Raw genomic sequence first — 20,774 nt, 5'->3', positions numbered from 1 at the left:
CAACTTACATCTCTCCATCACCTCAGATAATTCTATGAGGTTTGTCAGGCATGACTTACCCTTCATGAATTCATGCTGACCCTCCTGAATAACTGAACATTTTTGAGGTGATCTGTTACCCTATCTTTGATCCTAGACTCCAACAATTTCGCCAGCACAGATGTCAAGTTAATTGGTCTATAATTCCTGATTTCCTTCTGTCATCATTCTTAAAGAGTTAAGTGACATGAGCGAATTTCCAATCTGGAGGAGCAACTCCTGAATCCAAGGGTCCCTTGCTGAGATATTTATATCATTGATAGCTACGGGTGAGGTGCCAGAAGACTGGAAGTTCACTAAAGTGGTGCCATTATTTCTGAAAGGTGGTATGGAAAAGCCAGGGAAGTATAGACTGGTGAGCCAGATGATCAGTTGTGGGTAAGTTGTTGGAGGGAATCCTGAGGGACAGGATTTACATTCATTTAGAAAGGCAAGGACTGATTAGGGATAATCAACATGGCTTTGTATTTGGAAAATCATGTTTCACTAACTTGGTTGAGTTTTTTTGAAGAAGTAACGAAGAGGACTGATGAAGGTAGGGCAGTAGATGTTGTCTATATAGACTTCAGTAGGGCGATCAATAAGGTTCCACATAGTAGAATGGTTAACAAGATTAAATCACATGGAATACAAGGAGAACTAGCCATTTGGATAAAGAACTGGCTTGAACGTACGAGACAGAGGGCAGTGGTGGAGGGTTGCTTTTTAGACTGGAGGCCAGTGACTGGTGGTCTGCCACGGGGATCAGCACAGGTTCACTGGTTTTCATTATTTACACAAATGATTTGGATGTGAATATAGGAGGTATAGTTAGTAAATTTGCAAATGATACCAAAATTGATGGTGCGGTGGACAGTAAAGAAGGTTACCTCAGCATACAATGGGATCTTGATCAGAAGAATTGATGTGCCAAGGATGGCAGATGAAGTTTAATTTGGATAAGTGTGAGTTGCTACATTTTGGTAGGGCAAACCAGGGCACGATTTATACACATAATAGTAGGATCCTGGGAGTGTTCTTGAACAAAGGGACCTTGGATTGCAGGTTCATAGCTCCCTAAAAATGAATTCGCAGGTAGACAGGGTATTGAAGGCAGTATTTGGTGCAGTTCTTTGACCAGCTGGAACATTGTATTCCAGAAGTATCCTAACCAATGTTCACTTCTGGTCTCCCTGGTATAGGAAAGATGTTGTGAAACTTGAAAGGGTTCATAAAAAATTTACAAGGATGTTGCCAGTTGGAAAACTTGAGCTATACGGAGAGATTGAATAGGCTGGGGTTATTTAGGCTTCAGAGACTAAAGGGTGACCTGATAGACATTTATAAAATCATAGAGTCAAGCAACACAAAAACAGAACCTTCGGTTCAACTTGTCTGCTCCAACCAGACATACCGATCTAATAGAGTCCTAATTGCCAGCATTTGGCCCACAATCCTCTAAACTCTTCCTTTTCATATACCCATCCAAATACCTTTTAAATATTGTAATTTTAGCCACCGCCACTGGCTGCTTATTCCATGCACAAGAGGCATGGATAAGGTGAATAGTCAAGGTCTTTTTCCCAGGGTAGGGGAGGCCAAAACTAGAGAACATAGGTTTAAGGTGAGAGGGGAAAGATTTAAAAAGAGATCCAATGGACAACATTTTCATGCAGAGGGTGATGGGTGTATGGAATAAACTGCCAGAAGCAGTTGTGGAGGCTAGTACACTTACAAAATGTAAAAAAGCAGCTGGATGCGTTTTTGAAAAGGGCCAAATTCTGGCAAATGGGACTAGATTAATTAAGGATATCTGGTCGACATGGACAAGTTGGACCAAAGGGTCTGTTACAGCTCTATGACTTTAAAAGATTATGATTCCGGCATCAACAATTGGGATGTGGGTGTCACTGGCTGGCCAGTATTTACTGGTCGTCCCAAGCTGCCCTTGAACTGATTGGTGCTCCAAGCCATTTCAAAGGACAATTGAGAGTCAATCACACTGCTGTTAGTCTAGAGTCACATGGAGACCAGACCACGTAAAGATGGCAGATTTCCTTCACTGAAAGACATTAGTGAGCCAGAATTTTTTTCTGACAATCGGCATGGACTCACGATCATCAGTAGATTATTAATTCCAGATTGTTTTAAAAATTGAGCTCAAATTACACCTTCTGTGGTAGTGCATTTTGAGCAGTTGTCTCCAGGACAGTGACTGAGTTTCTGGATTAATAGTCTAGCAATAGTACCACTAGGCTATTACCTCCCCCAGTTTTCTGTTATTTCCTATTAGACATCCGATAAGCTATCCTCCTTTTCTGCTGTGAACACTGACACAAAATAATCATTCAGTATGTTTGCTATTTTCCCACGGTCATTGACAATATCCATACTCTTAGCCTTCAGTGGGCCAAGGTACACTTAACCAGCCACTTTCTTTTTATATAAAAATAAAATCCCCTATTACCTCTTATATCCCTTGCAAGTTTCCTTTCCAAATCTTTTAACTCCTTTTATAAGCCACTGTGAACTTTACTGGTCTTTGCACTTGCCCAATTCTGTGGAATCTGTACTCGTCTTTGCATTTTTATGAACGCTTTCTTATAATTTTATTCTGTCCCTTACCACCTCAGATGTCCATGGCAGTGGGTTTTTTTTTCCCTGAGTGGTGGAGCTTTTCCTCCTCATGGGTATGAACTGTTTCTGAATAACATTAAACATTTCTTTGGACACCCTCCATGTCCCTTAGTTGATGCTGGCCCATTGTTGGTTGTGCTTAATACTGTCAGCATATTAAGGAGATTCTTAAATATGTATTAGATCCCCTTTTGTTTTTAAGTTTTTAACAAGAGAATTTTATGAATATCTTATTTCATAAATGACAAGTTTTAGTGACTGCATTGAAAATTCATTTCCAGAACTTAACATAAATAAATGTAAATTCTTGGCTGAGGAATAGTCAATAGGCCTGGGGAAATTACATTCAGAGGAAAATCTGTGTTTAGTTGGAAGTTCAAAGTTGGAAGTAAGAACATTTAAAAAATGGATGACTGATATCTAAACTCTTGGAAGAGTCAAGAGTCTACACTTATTTCAATTGGGATTTAGACGGTTCATGTAGTTACCAGGTCAAAGAGGTTAAAACCACCTTCGCAAAGAATGGGGTTTCTCGGTGGAATTAGCATATTAAATTATCAACGTAACTCAAAAAAATCAACACATTGTTTCAAAGGAAAAACGATAATTCATTTTCATTTTTACTTGGAGCTTCTCATGTTGCTATTGAGATGGGCTGTGGGGATGAGGAAGATATTTCTGCCACAATTTATCTGCATCTTTTCTTGCAGATACAGGTGGTCAGCAGTCACAGTCAACTTGGTTGAAGCAGACAGAGATGAAGCTGACAGGAACTGTAATGCAAGAGAGAGAGCAACAGCTGTGCAGGGACAGTGGAAGCAGACTGGGAGAAAATTACCTGTGTCTGTTAAAAATGTTAATCAAGAAGGAGTACAGAGGCCATTGGGAAGCAGGGTGTTTCTGGAATTTAATGCACTAAACACAAAGACATTGAGATCCAAGTTTAACTACAAAATCCACAGTTGGGAGGTTTTGAAAGAAAGTTGAAGGATCACTTTGTCAAAAGCTAATGGAAGATCCCCATGAAATAGCATACCTTGGAGATACACCAGCACTGAGGAGAGATCCAAGGGGAGCTGAGATCTATTCAAGTGGAATATTGCAGAATGTAGAAGTGAACTCTTGGGTGGAACCAAAAATAGATCTGGGATTATCCAGTCAAGATCTCTGGGCTTAAATATTTGGGTTTTATGAAACATAGCATTAAATTTGTAGTGCTTGCTTTGTTTAATTCTTCTGCAGTAAAAGAATTCTTAAAAATGTGAAATATTGTTGTGGAATTTCTTTCAGCTACTAATTGTGAGCCTGAATTCTTTTTAAAATTAACAATCTCCCTTGAGATTATAACACTGTTTAACACAAGTAGTAACAGAGGCCAATATGCACTGCAGACAAGTCAATGCGATGGAAATGTAAAATTGGTCTTTTTTAAAGATATTTTCAAGTTAGTCAATAACAAACAAAGAACATTGTGAATAAATTCATATTTCAGATTTGGGATTGCCCAAACCCGGTCATCAAATGCTTGAATAATCCTAAACCATGTGAATAATCCTAAGAATTTATCATATATAACAAATTCCCTCCTGAAATGACCAAAACGCACTAAGAAATTCAATATTGCTAAAACACTTGGCCCTCCACACCCGCCTGTTGAAGTTTAGCTTCATCTTTCAATGCTATCAAAGTCCACAATTGTACTCCAGGTTAGCAGAGAGAAGTAAATCATCAATTCAACCAAACCCCAGTGTTTCTAAATTGTAACTCCCACCACATACCAGATATCTAATTGAAACTCATGCATCCACTGCATGCCACATTGCTGTGGGTTCGCAGTTTTAAAAATTGTAGTCATTATGCATTGATGTATAATGAGTACTTTATAAGATAAACTGCCAATTTTCCAACTCAGTGGTTGGAAACTTGTGGGAAGGCAACAAACCCCATGTTGGGGGTGGGGTGGGGGGGGAGAGTAAGAAAAGGATGTGGAGCTGAGGCATAAGACAGCAATAAAGGAGGCAACAATGAGCAGAAACAGAGTGGGCGGCACAGTGGCACAGTGGTTAGCACTGCTGCCTCACAGCGCCAGAGACCCGGGTTCAATTCCCGACTCAGGCGACTGACTGTGTGGAGTTTGCACATTCTCCCCGTGTCTGCGTGGGTTTCCTCCGGGTGCTCCGGTTTCCTCCCAGTCCAAAGATGTGCAGGTCAGGTGAATTGGCCATGCTAAATTGCCCGTAGTGTTAGGTAAGGGGCAAATGTAGGGATATGGGTGGGTTGCGCTTCGGCGGGTCGGTGTGGACTTGTTGGGCCGAAGGGCCTGTTTCCACACTGTAATGTGATCTAATCTAATCTAAATATCCAGGATATCTATACTTCAGACGGGACAGAGAGGAAAGTAAAAGGGGTGGAGGAATTGCATTACTGGTCAGAGAGGATATCACAGCTGTGCTGGAGGATAGCATTATGGAGGATTCGAGCAGTGAGGCAATATAGGCAGAGCTCACAAATAGGAAGGGGGTGGTAACAATATTGGGGCTGTACTACAGGTCTCCCAATAGCAAGCATGAAATAGAGGTACAAATGTAAACAAATTAGAGAAAGATGTAGGAGCAACAGGGTGGTGGTGGTGAAGAGATTTTAATTTTCCCAATATTGACTGGGATTCACTTAGAGTTGGATGTCTAGATGGAGCAGAATTTGTAAGGAGCATCCAGGAGGATTTTCTAGCACAATATGTAAATAGTCCAACTCGGGAAGAGGCCATAATGGACCTGGTGTTGGGGAAAGTGCCTGGACAGGTGGTTGAAGTTTCAGTAGGGGATTACTTTGGGAATAGTGATCACAATTCCATAAGTTTTAGAATACTCATGGACAAAGATGAGAGTTGTCCTCAAGGAAGAGTGCGAAATTGGGGGAAGGCCAACTAAACCAAAATTCAGCAAAAGCTAGGGAATATAGATTGGGAGCAGCTGTTTGAAGGTAAATCCACATTTGATATGTGGGAGACTTTTAAGGAGGGGTTGATTAGAGGCCAGGAGAGACATGTTTCTGTGAAAATGAGGGATAGAAATGGCGAGATTAGGGAACCATGGATGACAGGTGAAATTGTGAGACTAGCTAAGAGGAAAAAGGAAGCATACATAAGGTTTAGATGATTGAAGACAGACAAAGCTTTGGAAGAATATCGAGAAAGTAGGACCAATCTGAAATGAAGAATTAAAAGGGGTAAAAGGGACCATGAAATATTTTTAGCAAACAGGATTAATGAAAATCCCAGCCTTTTATTCATATATAAGGAGAAAGAGGGTAACTAGAGAAAAGATTGACCTACTCAAGGACAAAGGAGGAAAGTTATGTGTGGAATCAGAGAAAATGGGTGAGATTCTTAATGGGTACTTTGCATAGATATTCACTGAGGAGAGGGACATGACCGTTTTTGAGGTTAGGGATAGATATTTGATTAGTCTAGGTCAAGTTGGCATAAGGAGGGAGGAAGTGTTCTGAATGGAGATGTTCAGTGATGATTGCACAATATTCAGGATCATTTGTGACTCCACAGATATTGAAGCAATACACGTTCAAATGCAACAAGATCTGGACAGTATCCAGGTTTGCATTAACAAGTAGCAATTAATGTTTGTGTAATTAATCATTCTAAACAGCATCAAGGTGGACAAGTCCCCAGGTCCGGATGGGATCTATCCCACGTTATTGAAGCAAATGAGAGAGGAAATAGCTGGGGCCTTAACGGAAAACTTTGAAGCATCCTTGAACACGGGCGAGGTCCTGGACAACTGGAGAACTGCTGATGTTGTCCTCTTGTTTAAGGAGGGTAGCAGGTATAATCTAGGTAATTATAGAATGGTGAGCCTGACATCAGTGGTAGGGAAGCTACTGGAGAAGATACTGAGGGACAGGATCTATTCCTATTTAGAAGAAAATGGGCTTATCAGTGATAGGCAACATGGTTTTGTGCAGCGAAGGTCATATCTTACCAACTTAATAGAATTATTTGAGGAAGTGACAAAGTTGATTGATGAGGGAAGGGCTGTAGATGTAATATACATGGACTTCAGTAAGGCATTTCTGAAGGTTCCCCATGGTACGCCGATGGAGAAAGTGAACTCACATGGGGTTCAGGGTGTACTAGTTAGATGGAAAAGAACTAGCTGGACAACAGGAGACAGAGAGGAGTAGTGGAAGTGAGTTTCTCAAAACGGAGAACTGTGACCAGTGGTGTTCCACAGGAATCCGTACTGGGGCCACTGTTGTTGGTGATACACATAAATGATCTGGAGGAAGGTATAGGTGGTCTGATTAGCAAGTTTGCAGATGACACTAAGCTCGGTGGGTAGCAGATAGTGAAAGGGACTGTCAGAGAATACAACAGAATATAGATAGATTGAAGACCTGGGCAGAGAAATGGTAGATGGAGTTCAATCCAGGCAAATGCCAGATCCAATTCAAGAGTGAACTATATAGTAAATGGAAAAGTCCTGGGGAAAATTGATGTGCAGAGAGATCTGGGTTTTCAGGTCTATTGTACTTTGAAGGTGGCAACACAGGTCGATAGAGTTGTCAAGAAGGCATATGGCATGCTTTCCTTCATCGGAAGGGATATTGATTACAGAAGTTGGAAGATCATGTTAAGGTTGTATGGGACTTTTGCTCAGCCACATTTGGAATAGTGTACAGAGTTCTGGTCACCACTTTACCAAAAGGATGTGGATGCTTTGAAGAGAGTGCAGAGGAGGTTCACCAGGATGTTGCCTAGTATGGAGGGTGCTAGCTATGAAGAGAGGTTGAGCAGATTAGGATTATTTTCATTAGGAAGACAGGTTGGGGGACACCTAATTGAGGTCGACCTCAATTGAGGGGACCTAAAATCATGAGAGATATAGATAGGGTGGGTTGCAAGAAGCTTTTTCCCCCAGTTACTATGGGTCACGAGTTCAAAGTGAGGAGGGAAATGTTTAAGGGAGACTTGCGTGATGGTAGAGGCAGGCATGATAGCGTCATTTAAGATGTATCTGGACAGATACATGAATGCGCAGGGAGCAGACAGATACAGATCCTTAGAAAACAGGCAACAGGTTTAGATAAAGGATCTGGATTGGCACATGCTTGGATGATTCCTGTGCTGTAATTTTCCTTGTTCTTTGTCCATGAAGTAGGTAATGAGGCATGACAGAGTTAGGAATGACATCTCTTTTAAAACAAAAAACCACAAAACATTAACATATTTACAGGCAGATAACTTTTGAGAAGCAACGCTCATTGCAAATCAGTGGATGTACTGACTTCTCTGCAAAAGTTTAACAAATTTGAAGTTAGTGATTGTCATTGCTGAAATAATTTGCAATCTTATTTACTGCTCTGGTATCTGATCAGAGTACTGCACTTTATGCTCAACAGGTCAGTTATGAAGTTAGGGAACACCGTTAAACAAGCTAAGTGGATGATCCATCTCAACCTCTTCCATTCGTCTCCAGCACCACAGATGGCGGTCTTCAGCCAATTCCAATAACTCCACATGATATCAAGAAATGGTTGGTTGAACTGGATACTGCAAAGGCTATGGGTCCTAATAATATTCCAGTAATAGTAGTAAAGACTCTTTCTCCAGAGCTGTTGCACCCCTAGTAAAGATGTTCCAGTATAGTTACAACACAGATATCAACCTGACAATGTGGAAAATTCTGGATTAGTGGTGCTGGAAGAGCACAGCAGTTCAGGCAGCATCCAAGGAACTGCTGTGCCCTTCCAGCACCACTAATCCAGAATCTGGTTTCCAGCAGCTGCAGTCGTTGTTTTTACCAATGTGGAAAATTGCCAAGATATGTCCTGTCCGCAAAAGACTGGACCAATTCAACCCTGCTAATCACGGCTCCATTAGTCTAATCTTGATCATCAGTAAAATGATGGAAGATGGCATCTGCTTAGCAATAACTTGCTCACTGATGCCTAGCTTGGGTTCCACCGGGGTTACTCAGCTCCTGATCTCATTACAGCCTTGGTTCAAACATGAACAAAAGAGCTGAATTCCAGAGATGGGATGAGAGTGACAGTCCTTGATGACAAGACCTCATTTGACTGAGTGTGACATCAGGAGCCCTAGCAAAACCAGAAAAAATGGGAATCATGGGGAAAACTCTCCACTGGTTGGAGTCATACCTGAAATATAGAAAGTTGGCTGTGGTTGTTGAAGGTCAGTCATTTCAGCTCCAGGATATCTCTACAGGATCTCCTCAGCGTAGTGGCCCAGGCCCAACCATTTTCAGCTGCTTCATCAATGGCCTTCACTCTATCATAAGGTCAGAACTGGAGATGTTTGCAATGACTGCACAATCTTCAGCATCATTTATGACTCTAGATACTGAAGCAGTCCATGTTCAAATGCAGCAAGACTCGAACAATACCCAGACTTGGTCTGACAGGTGGCAAGTAACAGTCACGTCACACAAATGTCAGTAAGAGACAGATCTTCTAACCATCACTCCTTCACCATCATTAAATTCCCCACTAGCAATACCCTGGAGTTTACCATTGACCTGAGGCTAGGAATATTGCAGTGAATATCTCACCTTCAAAACTTCCCAAAGCTTGTTCACCATCTACATGTCACAAGTCAGGATCCCCACTTGCTTAGATGAAGGCAGTTCCAACAATACTCAATAAGTTTGACATCATCCAGGACAAAGCAGCCAGCTTCACTAGCATCACATCCACACCCTCTATCTTGGACATCAGGAGCAACAGCATGAACTATCTACAAGACACACTGGAGAAATTCATTAAAAATCCTTAAATAACACTTTTCAAACCCATAACCATTTCCATCTATAAGGCCAAGAACAGCAGTTAGATGAGAACACTGCCATCTTCAACCGCTCACCATTCAGACTTGGAAATAAATCCTTTTCCTTTCTCGGCCGCTGGATCAAAACCCTGGATTTATCTTTAATGGCACTGTAGGTCTACCTACAGAACATAGGCTTCAGCTGTTCAAGAAATAAGCTCACCACCACTTTCCCAACTTCAACAAGTATGGGCAATAAATGTTGGCCCAGCTAGTGACACCCACATCCAAGTGAATTAAAGTCTGTAAAGGGGTTGCTTTAACACATTCACACCATGTGCAGCTAAAACAGCTTTTCCTGGTCAATTCCCACAAATTGATTATGATTTTGTAATAACCTTTAAGTCACTGTAATTGTTTTCTGGAAGGTAAAAGCATGATGCCATTTAATCCTTCCAGTACTTCCATGTTTCTCTAACTTGATTGCTGTAGTGTCAACTTGTGAATTTTCAATATCGGATTTCCTTCTCCAATTGTTCATTTTTATTTCACACTCTATTCTTGATCATTCTTGATCATTGTACCTATAATAATACATTTTCAACAAGTTAGCACAACATATTCACTGATTCTCTCCCAATATCTGCAGTACTCGCTACATCAACTTACATTACAGAATTTCTTTTTGATTTGGTATGGTCCAGTGAACAATTAACAATTTCACAAACTGTCAAGAAAAGATCCATAATATTCCTCTTATGATATTTCAATTCCTTGTAGGCCACCCTTGAAGTTGGTATTCTTGAACCTGCCAGATAATTTCCGAAAATAAAATCAAAAACTTCTATAGGAATTTGTTTCACTTCTCCCACTACAACTTTCCCATTTACCAAGTCACACTTTAAGCTAACTGTGTACAATGAGACTTGTTTGTAATCTTTAATTATTATTTTTTCATTCATTAGTCTCACTGGAAGACATCATCAGCCATCATCAGTGACTGAATTGCTCCAGTGTCTGTCAAAACGTTTATTGGTTTACCTCCTTGATTCAAAGCACAAAGAAACTCCCCTCTTTAATGTTTCTTTATGTGAATCAGCATCATACTGTTTTTGAATACTTCTGTGAAGAGCCCTGGGATGTTGCTGTTATTACAAACCTAATTTTTCTTTATTTGAAGCACTTCTTTAATAAGTTACACAATGATCTGAAAAGAAAAACTAGATAACATTTAACCCAGTCCAATTACAGCTTGGTCTCTAAACAATGCAAGTTATCATCCTTATAATTTTTTAAGTTGCTAATTGACCCAGCATTTTAGGAATTGACAGAGTTTAAAGACAATTTTTGAAAAAACCATATACACTGTTGATTTTAACATCCAAAGTTGTATGTAAAAAGAGAAATGAAAAACATAAATAATGAAACACCTTTTCTTTTGGAGAAAGGATAGATTTATATAAAGACATCTGTACAAGGACCATTCACAACAACTAAAAGGATTGCTCGAAAAACGCAGTTGTGTGAAAACGTCATGTTGAAATAAGGCCCATTGTTTTTCCATTTAGCTGGACAAGAACATTTGGATGACTAGTTGAAAAGGTGGTATTCAGCCAAGTCCATGATACATATTTCTCCCATTGTAACTCTATAAAGAATAATCAGTATTCTCGAAATGAACAGTATTTTTCCAATTCGAGTAACTGATGCTAAGTCTTTTTTAAAAAATAGTTTTGACACTGTTGTATAAATCCTTACCTGACAATGGAAAATATATTCTGGTGTATTCTTTTTGAATTTCATGTTCCAAACCAAAGCAACTCCATCTGGCTCATGTGGAGCATCTTCATTGTTGTTATAGGAAGCAACCATCAATTCAGGATACTGAAACAAAACGTTTATGGTTCATTAGCACTATACTGGGTCATGTTCAAACAATTCACAGCAGCTACAAAAGTTTTTGCAGGTTTACAAAGAACATAGAGAACAGACACAGTTTTGAAGGGTCATTGGACCCAAAACATTAACTCTGATTTCTCTCCACAGCTGCTGCCAGACCAGCTGAGTTTTTCCAGGTTTTTCAGTCTTTGTTTCTGATTTCCAGCATCCGTAGTCCTTTCAGGTTTTTTAAAAAAACAAAGTGAACAGAACTTTTTTGATAGTGAAGTAAGTTTAAATAAGTATTCTCCCAATTTAGTTTTCATGCTAACTGCACGGAATAGATAAGTATGCATTCCAGTAAGATTGCTACCCATTTAGAAAGGTCAAACTCCAACGCTTTCATTGTTTAGCCCATGAACTGTAATTGAAACAGCCTTAAATGAAAACTTGTGTCTACAGTCACAAAGCACTTATTATGTCAGCACACTGACCATCTCATAATTACAATTTTCAAACATATATTAAAAGGAAAACACATTTAAGTTCAGCTGCTAGTCTCTGGGTCATATACTATTGGACATGCAAAATCAGACTAGGCAGATGGAACAAGAGAGTAGAGTCTACAACAATCTATCAATCTTTCTATTATTGGGCAAAATCATGTGTCACCCACTGATGGGCTTTGACGGGGTGAGGAGGTGGTTGGGAGGAGATGCAATTTCTCCTGTGACTTACTTGATCTCTCTCAAGTTGCAACAGACTGTGCTGTTTTCTCTTTTACCTCAATTCACACAAGTTTCAAAAGGACAATATGATGAAAAAAAAAGTGCATTGTCAACACTTGAAGGGACTTCTGGCAAATTTGTACAGCACTGATAATCTTGCCAATAGTTTAAGGGAGAGATGTTGAGGACTTATTTAAATATCACAGGAAATGACACATAGCCTCCACAATTTGGGTATGTTTTATACGCAGGTTGAGGAACCGTCAATGGCAATGCAGAGGCAAACCAAAATAGCGTGTTGATAACATGATTAATTTACGTCCCTAATAATCAATTCCAAGGAACAAAAACAGATTCTGGTTGTCAGTGCCTGAATTGTCATTCTTTTTAAAAATGGTCACCACATTGGTCTCTTTGCAATTTATCATAGAATCCCTACAGTGTGGAAACAGGCCATTAGACCCAACAAGTCCACATCGACCCTCTGAAAAGTATCCCACCCAGACCCACTCCCCAACCTTATTATTCTACATTTACCCCTGACTAATGGACCTAACCTACACATCCCTGAACACTATGGGCAATTTAACACTACCAATTCACCTAACCTGCACATCATTGGACTGTGGGAGAAAACCGGAGCAGCCAGAGGAAACCCACGTAGACACTGGGAGAATGTGCAAACTCCACACAGACAGTCACCCAAGGCAGGAATTGAAGCCGGGTCCCTGGCGCTGTGAGGCAGCAGTGCTAACCACTGAGCCACCGTGCCATAATTTACTAGTATACCCAGAATTCTTATAGTACTTGCAAGCACACTAACAATTTTTTTAAGATTGTCACAATACAGTAAATAGTAACAATCAATCTTTATGAGCAGATTTAAAATATACCATTCTTAGCTCAAAACAAAAACAAAGAACTGCAGATGCTGGAAATGAGAAACAAAAACAGAAATTGCTGTAAAAATTCAGCATGTCTGGCAGCATCTGTGCAGAGAAAGCAGAGTTAACATTTCAAGTCCAGTGACCCTTCTTCAGAACCGAGTATAGCTAGGAAAAGATTGGTATATATGCTGAAGATAGTGTTTTTTGGGGGTAAACAATAAGTAGAATGGAGTCCAGAAAGAAAGAAAAACAGACAGACAAAGGAATGAGTGATGGCAAGCCTGGGAGAATCAGTAGCTGCTAATGGGTACCATTAGTAGCTGACAATGGGTTGGTTGTGGTAGCAGCCCATGTGATAACAAAGCCTGGAGTCTTGGGGTAGGGGCAAGGGCACAGGAGAAGATGCCTAGGCCCTAAAATTATTGAACTCTATATAGAGTCCTGAAGGCTGCAATATCCCAAGTGGAAAATGGGATGCTGATTTCCAGCTTGTGCTGAGCTTCACTGGAGCACTATAGCAAGCTCGAAACAGAGATGCTGGCCAGGGAACACAGTGGTGTGTTCAAGTGGCAGGCATTTGGAAGCTCAGAGCCATTGGTGCAGACAGAACATAGGTGTTCTGTAAAGCAGTCACCCAATCTGTAATTCATGTCCTCAATGTAGAGATGGTCACATTATGAGCAGCAAAACAGTAGGCTAAATGGAGTGAAGTGCAGATAAATGTCTGCTTCACCTGGAAGGTGATGTCTAGGGACTTGGGTAGTAAGGAGGAAGTACGTAAATTGACTGGTGTTATACTTCCTGCGATTGCATGGAAAGATGCTGTGGGGAACCTTTGGGAGTGGAGGAGGAGTGAACCAAGGGTGTCCAGGAGAAAATGGTCTCTGCGAAAAACTGGCAAGGGAAGGAGGGGAATATGTATTTGGTGGTGGCATCCTGCGGGAGGTGGTGGAAATGGCAGTTCATGATGTTTTGGCTTCCTAGTTCAATCAAGTCTTCACCTAATCCAATTAATTCAATGCAATATCAAAAAATGGGTGGAGACACTAGATACAACAAAGACAATAAGCCCTGACAATATTCTGACAATAGTACTGATCTGTCCAAGAGAAGCACAACAAATTTACAAACCAACCCAAACAATAACTATCCCAGTCTACTCGAGATCATCAGAGAAATGATAGATAGTGTTATTGACAATATTTTCAAGCAGCAGTTACGTAGCAATAATCTGCTCAATGATGCTCAATTTAGGTTATACCAGGGCCACTTAACTCCTGACTTTACTGTAGTTTGGTCAACATTAAAGACCAAATAGGGACAAAAGAGCTGAATTCCAGAGGTAAGATGAGATTGACCGTCCTTGATACCAAAGCCATATTGAATGAATATAGAGTCAAGGAGACCTCACAATACTGGAGTCAATGGGAATCAGGGGAATACTTTCCATTGGTGGAATCACACCAAGGACAGCATGGTAGCTCAATGGCTAACACTGCTGACGCACAGTGCCAGTGGCCTGGATTCAATCCCATCGTCAGGCAACTGTGTGTGGAGTCTGTACGTTCTCCCCATATCTGCGTGGGTTTCTCTGGGTACTCCAGTTTCCTCCCACAGCCCAAAGACATGCAGACTATTTAGATTAGCCATGGGAAATGGACGTTAAGGGATAGGGTAAGAAGTGGTCTGGCAGGATGCTCTTCGGAGGATTGATGTGGGTTCGATGGGCCGAATGACCTGCTTCCACACAATAGGGATTGTATGATTCTAGTGTTACAACAGAGACGAAAAGCCGAACTAAATCAGCTTTCTACAACTATTTTCACAACATAGTATTAAAATGAAAACCCCCAATAGTTACTTCAATGGTTCCTAACTAAATTGTCAAATAACCAATCACAGACATTACAAACAATTAATTACAGATAATGGTTTTGTATCTCAAACAAAACACCTAACTATTTATTAAATTCACAATAACTTTAGCAGAGGGGAAATTGAATGACAAGGTAACTGATTTTTGTCTAAGCGTTAAACCCAAAATGCAAAGGAAACTCAAGTATCTGAATCTCAATTATCCAAATTTCAGATTTTCCTAAGTAGTTCTCAACATCCCAATAGACACATTCCATCAAACAAGTGTTTCCAACACTGAACGTATCTTTTGTTTACAATGATCAAAAATTAACTCAGCTTACTGAAATACCGAGAACAGTCCTGAACACCGGTGGGAGCCCAGGCACGGTCACCAAATGACTAACTGTTCGTCCTCCCTCTCTCTCCCCATACTTCCCTTAGAGTTCTACATAGGGGTATACCCTAAACTCCCCTTCCCCAGATAACCTCTCCAACATTGTCCTGTACAGGGCAAAAGTGGAACTTGTCAAAAAGTTGCAGTGAAAGGTTGTGTGCGTGTGCACTATTTTGAGACTCATTCCCCAAAGGCAGCAGCAGCCTTGCTGTTAGTGTCCGGTCTGGCTCGGGGGTGGGGGAGGCTTCAGCAATGCTGCAGGTCCCTTACACACAAGCATGTGTCTGTCAGAAACAAATCATGAAGGAGAGGGAGGGAGCAAGGCAGGCAGAGCAAGGAAAAATGAAACTTCAGAAAACTCCAAGCCCTAGAGGAGAGGCATTGAATTATTTCACCGAATAATCAATTATCTGAATGAAATACTGCCCGCCCATCTTGTTTGGATAATCGAGGTTCCTCTGTATTTGCTTCCAGCACCCATTCATACTAGGGACAAGCAAACACAGTTAAAAGAGAAATTAAAGAAAATAACACAACTGGCCAGATTTATTCCACAGAAAAGATTTGGACCACTAGGAAGATAAGCATGCATGTGTCGGGAATGCAGGAGTCCCTTGTGGTCATTCCCCTGTCAAACAGATGTAATGTTTTGGATACTGTTGGGATGGCCTCTCAAGGGAAAGCAGTAGCAGTCAGATCAATGGCACCATGACCAGCATTGTTGTACAGTAGGGAGGGTCGAAGTCTAGTAGAGCAGTACTGACAGGGGACTCTATAGTCAGGGGCAAAGATAGGCATTTCTGTGACTGCAAGTGAAAGTCCAGGATGAGGTGCTGCCTCCCTAGCATCAGGATGAGGATGTCTCTGCATGGCCACAGGACATTCTGAAGGGGAAAGGTGAGCAGTCAGAGGTTGCAGTCCATATTGGTACCAATGACATTGGCAGAAAGAGAGATGAGCTCCTGCAAAAGGGAGTACAGGAAGTTAGGTAGGAATTTATAAAGCAGGATTGCAAGAGTTGTAATTTTAGCATTATTTCCTGTGCTACATGCCAGTGAGACGAGGAATAGGAAGATAGTACAGTTAAATACATGGCTACAGAGCTGGTGTAGGAGGGAGGGCTTCATTTATGTGGATCATTGGGATGTCTTCCAGTGCAGATGAGATCTGTACAATAAAAACTGAAGAAATAAAAATAAAACCAATGAAAAATCAGCCAGAGTTTGATCATTGGCACAAAGGATTGCTGTTGACTAGAAACTGAACTGGACCAGCCATATAAACACAGTGGCTATAAGAACAAGTTAGACACTAAGAATATTGTAGCGAATAACTCACTTCTTGACTCCCCAAAGCCTGTCCACTGCCCGCAAGGCATAAGTCAGGAGTGTGATGGAAAACTCCCCATTTGCCTGAATGGGTGCAGCTCCAACAATACAAGATGCTTGACACATCCAACTCAATGCAGCCCACTTGGCACCACATCCATAAACATTCAGTCACTTCACCACTGACGCTCAGGAACAGCTGTGTTTACGATTACAGTGCTAGAAATTTGCGAAAGACCCTTAGACAGACATTTCCAAAAGCATGACTACTTCCATATAGAAGGTCAAGGGCAGCTAGTACATCAATACACCACCTCCACTAAACCCCCTCCCTCCCCACCCCGCATGTTCCCTTCCAACTCCTTATCATCCAAACTTGGAAATACTGCTCATGTGCCTGGTCGGGTGCAACCTTAACTATATTCCAGAAGCTTGACATTATTCAGGACAAGGCAGCTCATTTGACTAGCCCTGCATCCCACAAATGTCCTCCATTAACATTCAGTAGCAACAGTGCGCACTATCCACAAGATGCACTGCAGGAATTCACCAAGGCTCCTCTCACAGCGCCTTCCAAACACTTGACTATTTACATTGAGAACGTCAATGATAGCAAATAAATGGAATTATTATCTGCAAGTTCCCCTTCACTTCACTGATCAGTTGGCATTGGAAATGTATTATTGTCCTTCACTGTTACTGGGTGAAAACCCAGTAGAACCCCACTAACACTGTGGACCCACCTACATAGTGGCTCAGAAAGAAGCAGTTTACCACCACTTTCATGAGAGCAATTAGGTTTGAGTAATAAGTGTTGACACAGCTAATAAAGCCCATAATATCAATGATTTTTTAAGAAGTACTTTTACAGTTCACATTTACCTGAAGTGACCAATCCAAACAGGTTACGACTCTATGTTTCGACCAGTGCTCGTCATAAAACTGACGGTTGAAAGCAAGGTTGAGCCCAGCTTGGAAGTCCCTGCACAAAATGAAAAATATTAACATGATAAAATGTTAACCCACAATAACCAGAAAGGTTTTCATTATATTCAAGGTGATATGGAATCCCCCAGTAGTTTGTTACCTTGTAATCCAAGATAAACTGTTGTTTTATTGACCACTCATGACTGAGCCTCAAGTGTGAATGCCAACAGCCTATTTATCTTTTCTGACAGATCTGACACAATCCTCAATCTGGGTGTTTAAAAGATGGACCTAGAGAGCAAATGACCCAATTGATAGACCTCCCTGTTCCGAGCTGCTGAGACTAACGCAATGCTCGCAATATCTACTAAGGTAAAATCATCTAAACTAAACTAGAGATTTTCCAAGGGGTTCACAAAAGATCTATATTCCTGGATAGTTTCATACTATATGCACATTGTTGCACTTAGAAAAATGATATAAATTGTAATAGCTGACATTTTGATAGTTTGCACACACTTTCACATACAAAATTTAATAAGATTCATGGTTTCAAACTTATTCCTATAAGAAATTCATCGAACTACATCTCTCTACGCAACAACTTGAAAAACTGTAAACCTAGGGTGACATAGGCGCACAGTGGTTAGCACTGCTGCCTCTCGGTGTCAGGGACTTGGGTTCAATTCCAGTTTTGGCAACTGTGTGCGAAGTTTGCACATTCTCCCCATGTCTGTATGGGTTTCAATCAACTAGGTAAAAACAAGGACTGCAGATGTTGGAAACCAGATTCGAGATTAGAGTGGTGCTGGAAAAGCACAGCAGGTCAGGCAGCATCCAAGGAGCAGGAAAATCGACGTTTTGGGGCAAAAATCCTTCATCAGGAATACAGCTTCGTCAAGAATATTCCTGATAAAGGACTTTTGCCCGAAACTTCGATTTTCCTGCTCCTCGGATGCTGCCTGACCTGCTGTGCTTTTGCAGCACCACTCTAATCTAGACCCTGTGTGGGTCTCAAACAGGTGCTTAGGTTTCCTCCCGCAGTTTAATGATGTGCAGATTAGTGTATGGTAAATTGCCCAGTGATGTGCAGGCTAGGGGAGTTAACTATGGTCTTTGTGGGGTTACAGGGATAAGGTGGAATGCTCTTCAGAGGGTTGATCGATGGGCCAAATGGTCTCTCTGACTGCATTGTAGGGATTCTATGCTTCCAAGGAGACGTACAAAATGACATGGTCTTATCATTTTCATGCAAAATATACATATTTTGTACGCACGGGGACTTTCAATAACCAAATTCAAGAGGTGAGCTGACAGTGACTGCCCTTGGCAATAAGGCAGCATTAGGCACAGTGTGTTATCAAAGAACCCTGAGCAAAATTGAATTCCATAGGAATCGGAGGAACACTAACTACTTTGTTATTCTTTCATAGGTTTTGCAGGTAACTGGCGAGGTCTGCGTTTGTTGCCCATCCCCATTTGCTCCCTCATGAAAGTGGTGGTGGGGGCTGCCTTCTTAAATCACTGCAGTCTTTGTGGTATAGGGATGTTAAAGAGTGAGTTGCAGGATTTTGCCTAAGCAACAGTAAAGTGATCGCGGTACAGTTCCAAGTCAACATGGTGTGTAGCCCGGAGGAAAGTTTGTAGATAGTGGAGCTCCTAAGCATCTCCTCTATGTCTTTTGATAATAGAGAACCACCTCAGGTTTTTGTTTGGAAGGTGCCACTGAGGGAACATTGGTGAATTGTTGAATTGCATCTCTTGATCTTTTGTTGTACAGACAGTGGATAGGCATTGAGACAAATGGACTTGAATTACTTTTGCATCAATTTCCAACCTCTGACTTGCTCTTACAGGCACTGTATTGACAGAGTCAGAGATATACTGTACAGGAACAGACCATTCGGTCCAACTCGCCCATGCCACCTGGATATCCTAACCTACTCTAGACCCATTTGCCAACACTTGGCCCATATCCTTCCTATTCATATACCCATCCAGATGCCTTTTAAATGCTGTAATTGAACCAGCCTCCATCACTTCCTCAGGCAGCTCATTCCATACATGCACCACCCTCTGCGTGAAATAGTTGCCCCTTCGGTCCCTTTTATATCTTTCCCCTCTCACCCTGAATAGATGCCCTCTAGTTCTGGACTCCCACACCCCAGGGAAAAGACCTTGTCTGTTTATCGTATCCATGCCCCTCATGATTTTATAAACTTTGATAAGGTCACCCCTCAGCCCTCCAGGGAAAACAGTCCCAGCCGGTTTAGCCTCTCCCTATCGCCCAAATGCTCTAATCCTGGCAACATCCTTGTAAATCTTTTCTGATCTCTTTCAAGTTTCACAACATCGTTCTGATAGGAAGGAGACCACAATTGCATGCAATATTCCAAAAGCAGCCTAACCAATGTCCTGCACAGCTGCAACATGACCTCCCAACTCCTGTACTCAATACTCTGACCAATAAAGGAAAGCATACCAAACGCCTTCTTCACTATCCTACTTGCTTGTGATTCTACTTTCAAGGAGCTATGAACCTGCACTTCAAGGTCTCTTTGTTCAGCAACACTCCCCAGGACCTTACCATTAAGTATACAAATTCTACCCTGATTTGCTTTCCCAAAATGCTGCACCTCACATTCATCTAAATTAAACTCCATCTGCCATTCCCATTGGCCCATCTATCAAGATCCTTTTGTAATTTGAGGTAGCCTTCTTCACTGTCCACTACACCTCCAATTTTGGTGTCATCTGCAAACATATTAACTATACCTCCTATGTTTACATCTAAATCACTTACATAAATATTGAAAAGCAGTGAACCCAGTACCGATCCTTGTGGTACACCACTGGTCACAGGCCTCCAGTCTGAAAAGCAATCCTCCACCACCACCACCATCTGACTTTTACCTTCAAGCCAGTTCTGTATCCAAATGGCTAGTTCTCCCTGTATTCCATGATATCTAACCTTGTTGAACACCTTACTCAAGTCCATATAGATCATGGCTACTGCTCTGCCCTCATCAACCCTCTTTGTTACTTCTTCTAGTATCTCAATCAAGTTTGTGACATATGACTTCCCACACACAAAGCCACGTGTGGTCCAGTTAAGTTTCAGTTCAATGGTAATCCCCAGAAAGTCAATGAGGGGGAAATTCAGCAACAGCAATATAAATCAATATGAAGGAAAGGTGTTTGTAGCAAGGCTCTTGTGTGGCTCTTGAATATTACTGATCAATCAAATATGAAAGTTGTCCAGCCATTGTTGCATTTGGGTATGCACTTTAATACCAGAGGAGTTGCAAATGTACTGGA

The 20,774-nt window shown here is 41.2% G+C and overlaps 1 protein-coding gene across 8 annotated transcripts in view; it reads right to left on the bottom strand.

Moving 5' to 3' along the window:
- The window catches only part of LOC122549819 (cytoplasmic dynein 1 intermediate chain 1), a 271,821-nt gene that overhangs the window by 82,293 nt on the left and 168,754 nt on the right, over positions 1-20,774 (bottom strand). For all 8 annotated transcript variants that reach the window (XM_043689901.1, XM_043689899.1, XM_043689900.1 and 5 more), the window contains exons 9-10: positions 17,412-17,511; positions 11,216-11,341 (exon numbers count right to left, since the gene is read on the bottom strand). In XM_043689901.1, coding sequence (XP_043545836.1) covers positions 11,216-11,341; positions 17,412-17,511 — 226 coding nt within the window. The remainder of the gene's footprint in view (positions 1-11,215; positions 11,342-17,411; positions 17,512-20,774) is intronic.

This window comes from Chiloscyllium plagiosum, chromosome 5 (genome assembly GCF_004010195.1).
Source record: "Chiloscyllium plagiosum isolate BGI_BamShark_2017 chromosome 5, ASM401019v2, whole genome shotgun sequence".
Classification (NCBI taxonomy): Eukaryota; Metazoa; Chordata; class Chondrichthyes; order Orectolobiformes; family Hemiscylliidae; genus Chiloscyllium; species Chiloscyllium plagiosum.
Note: the sequence above shows the minus strand (reverse complement) of the source record. Positions and strands in the feature narration are given on the sequence as shown.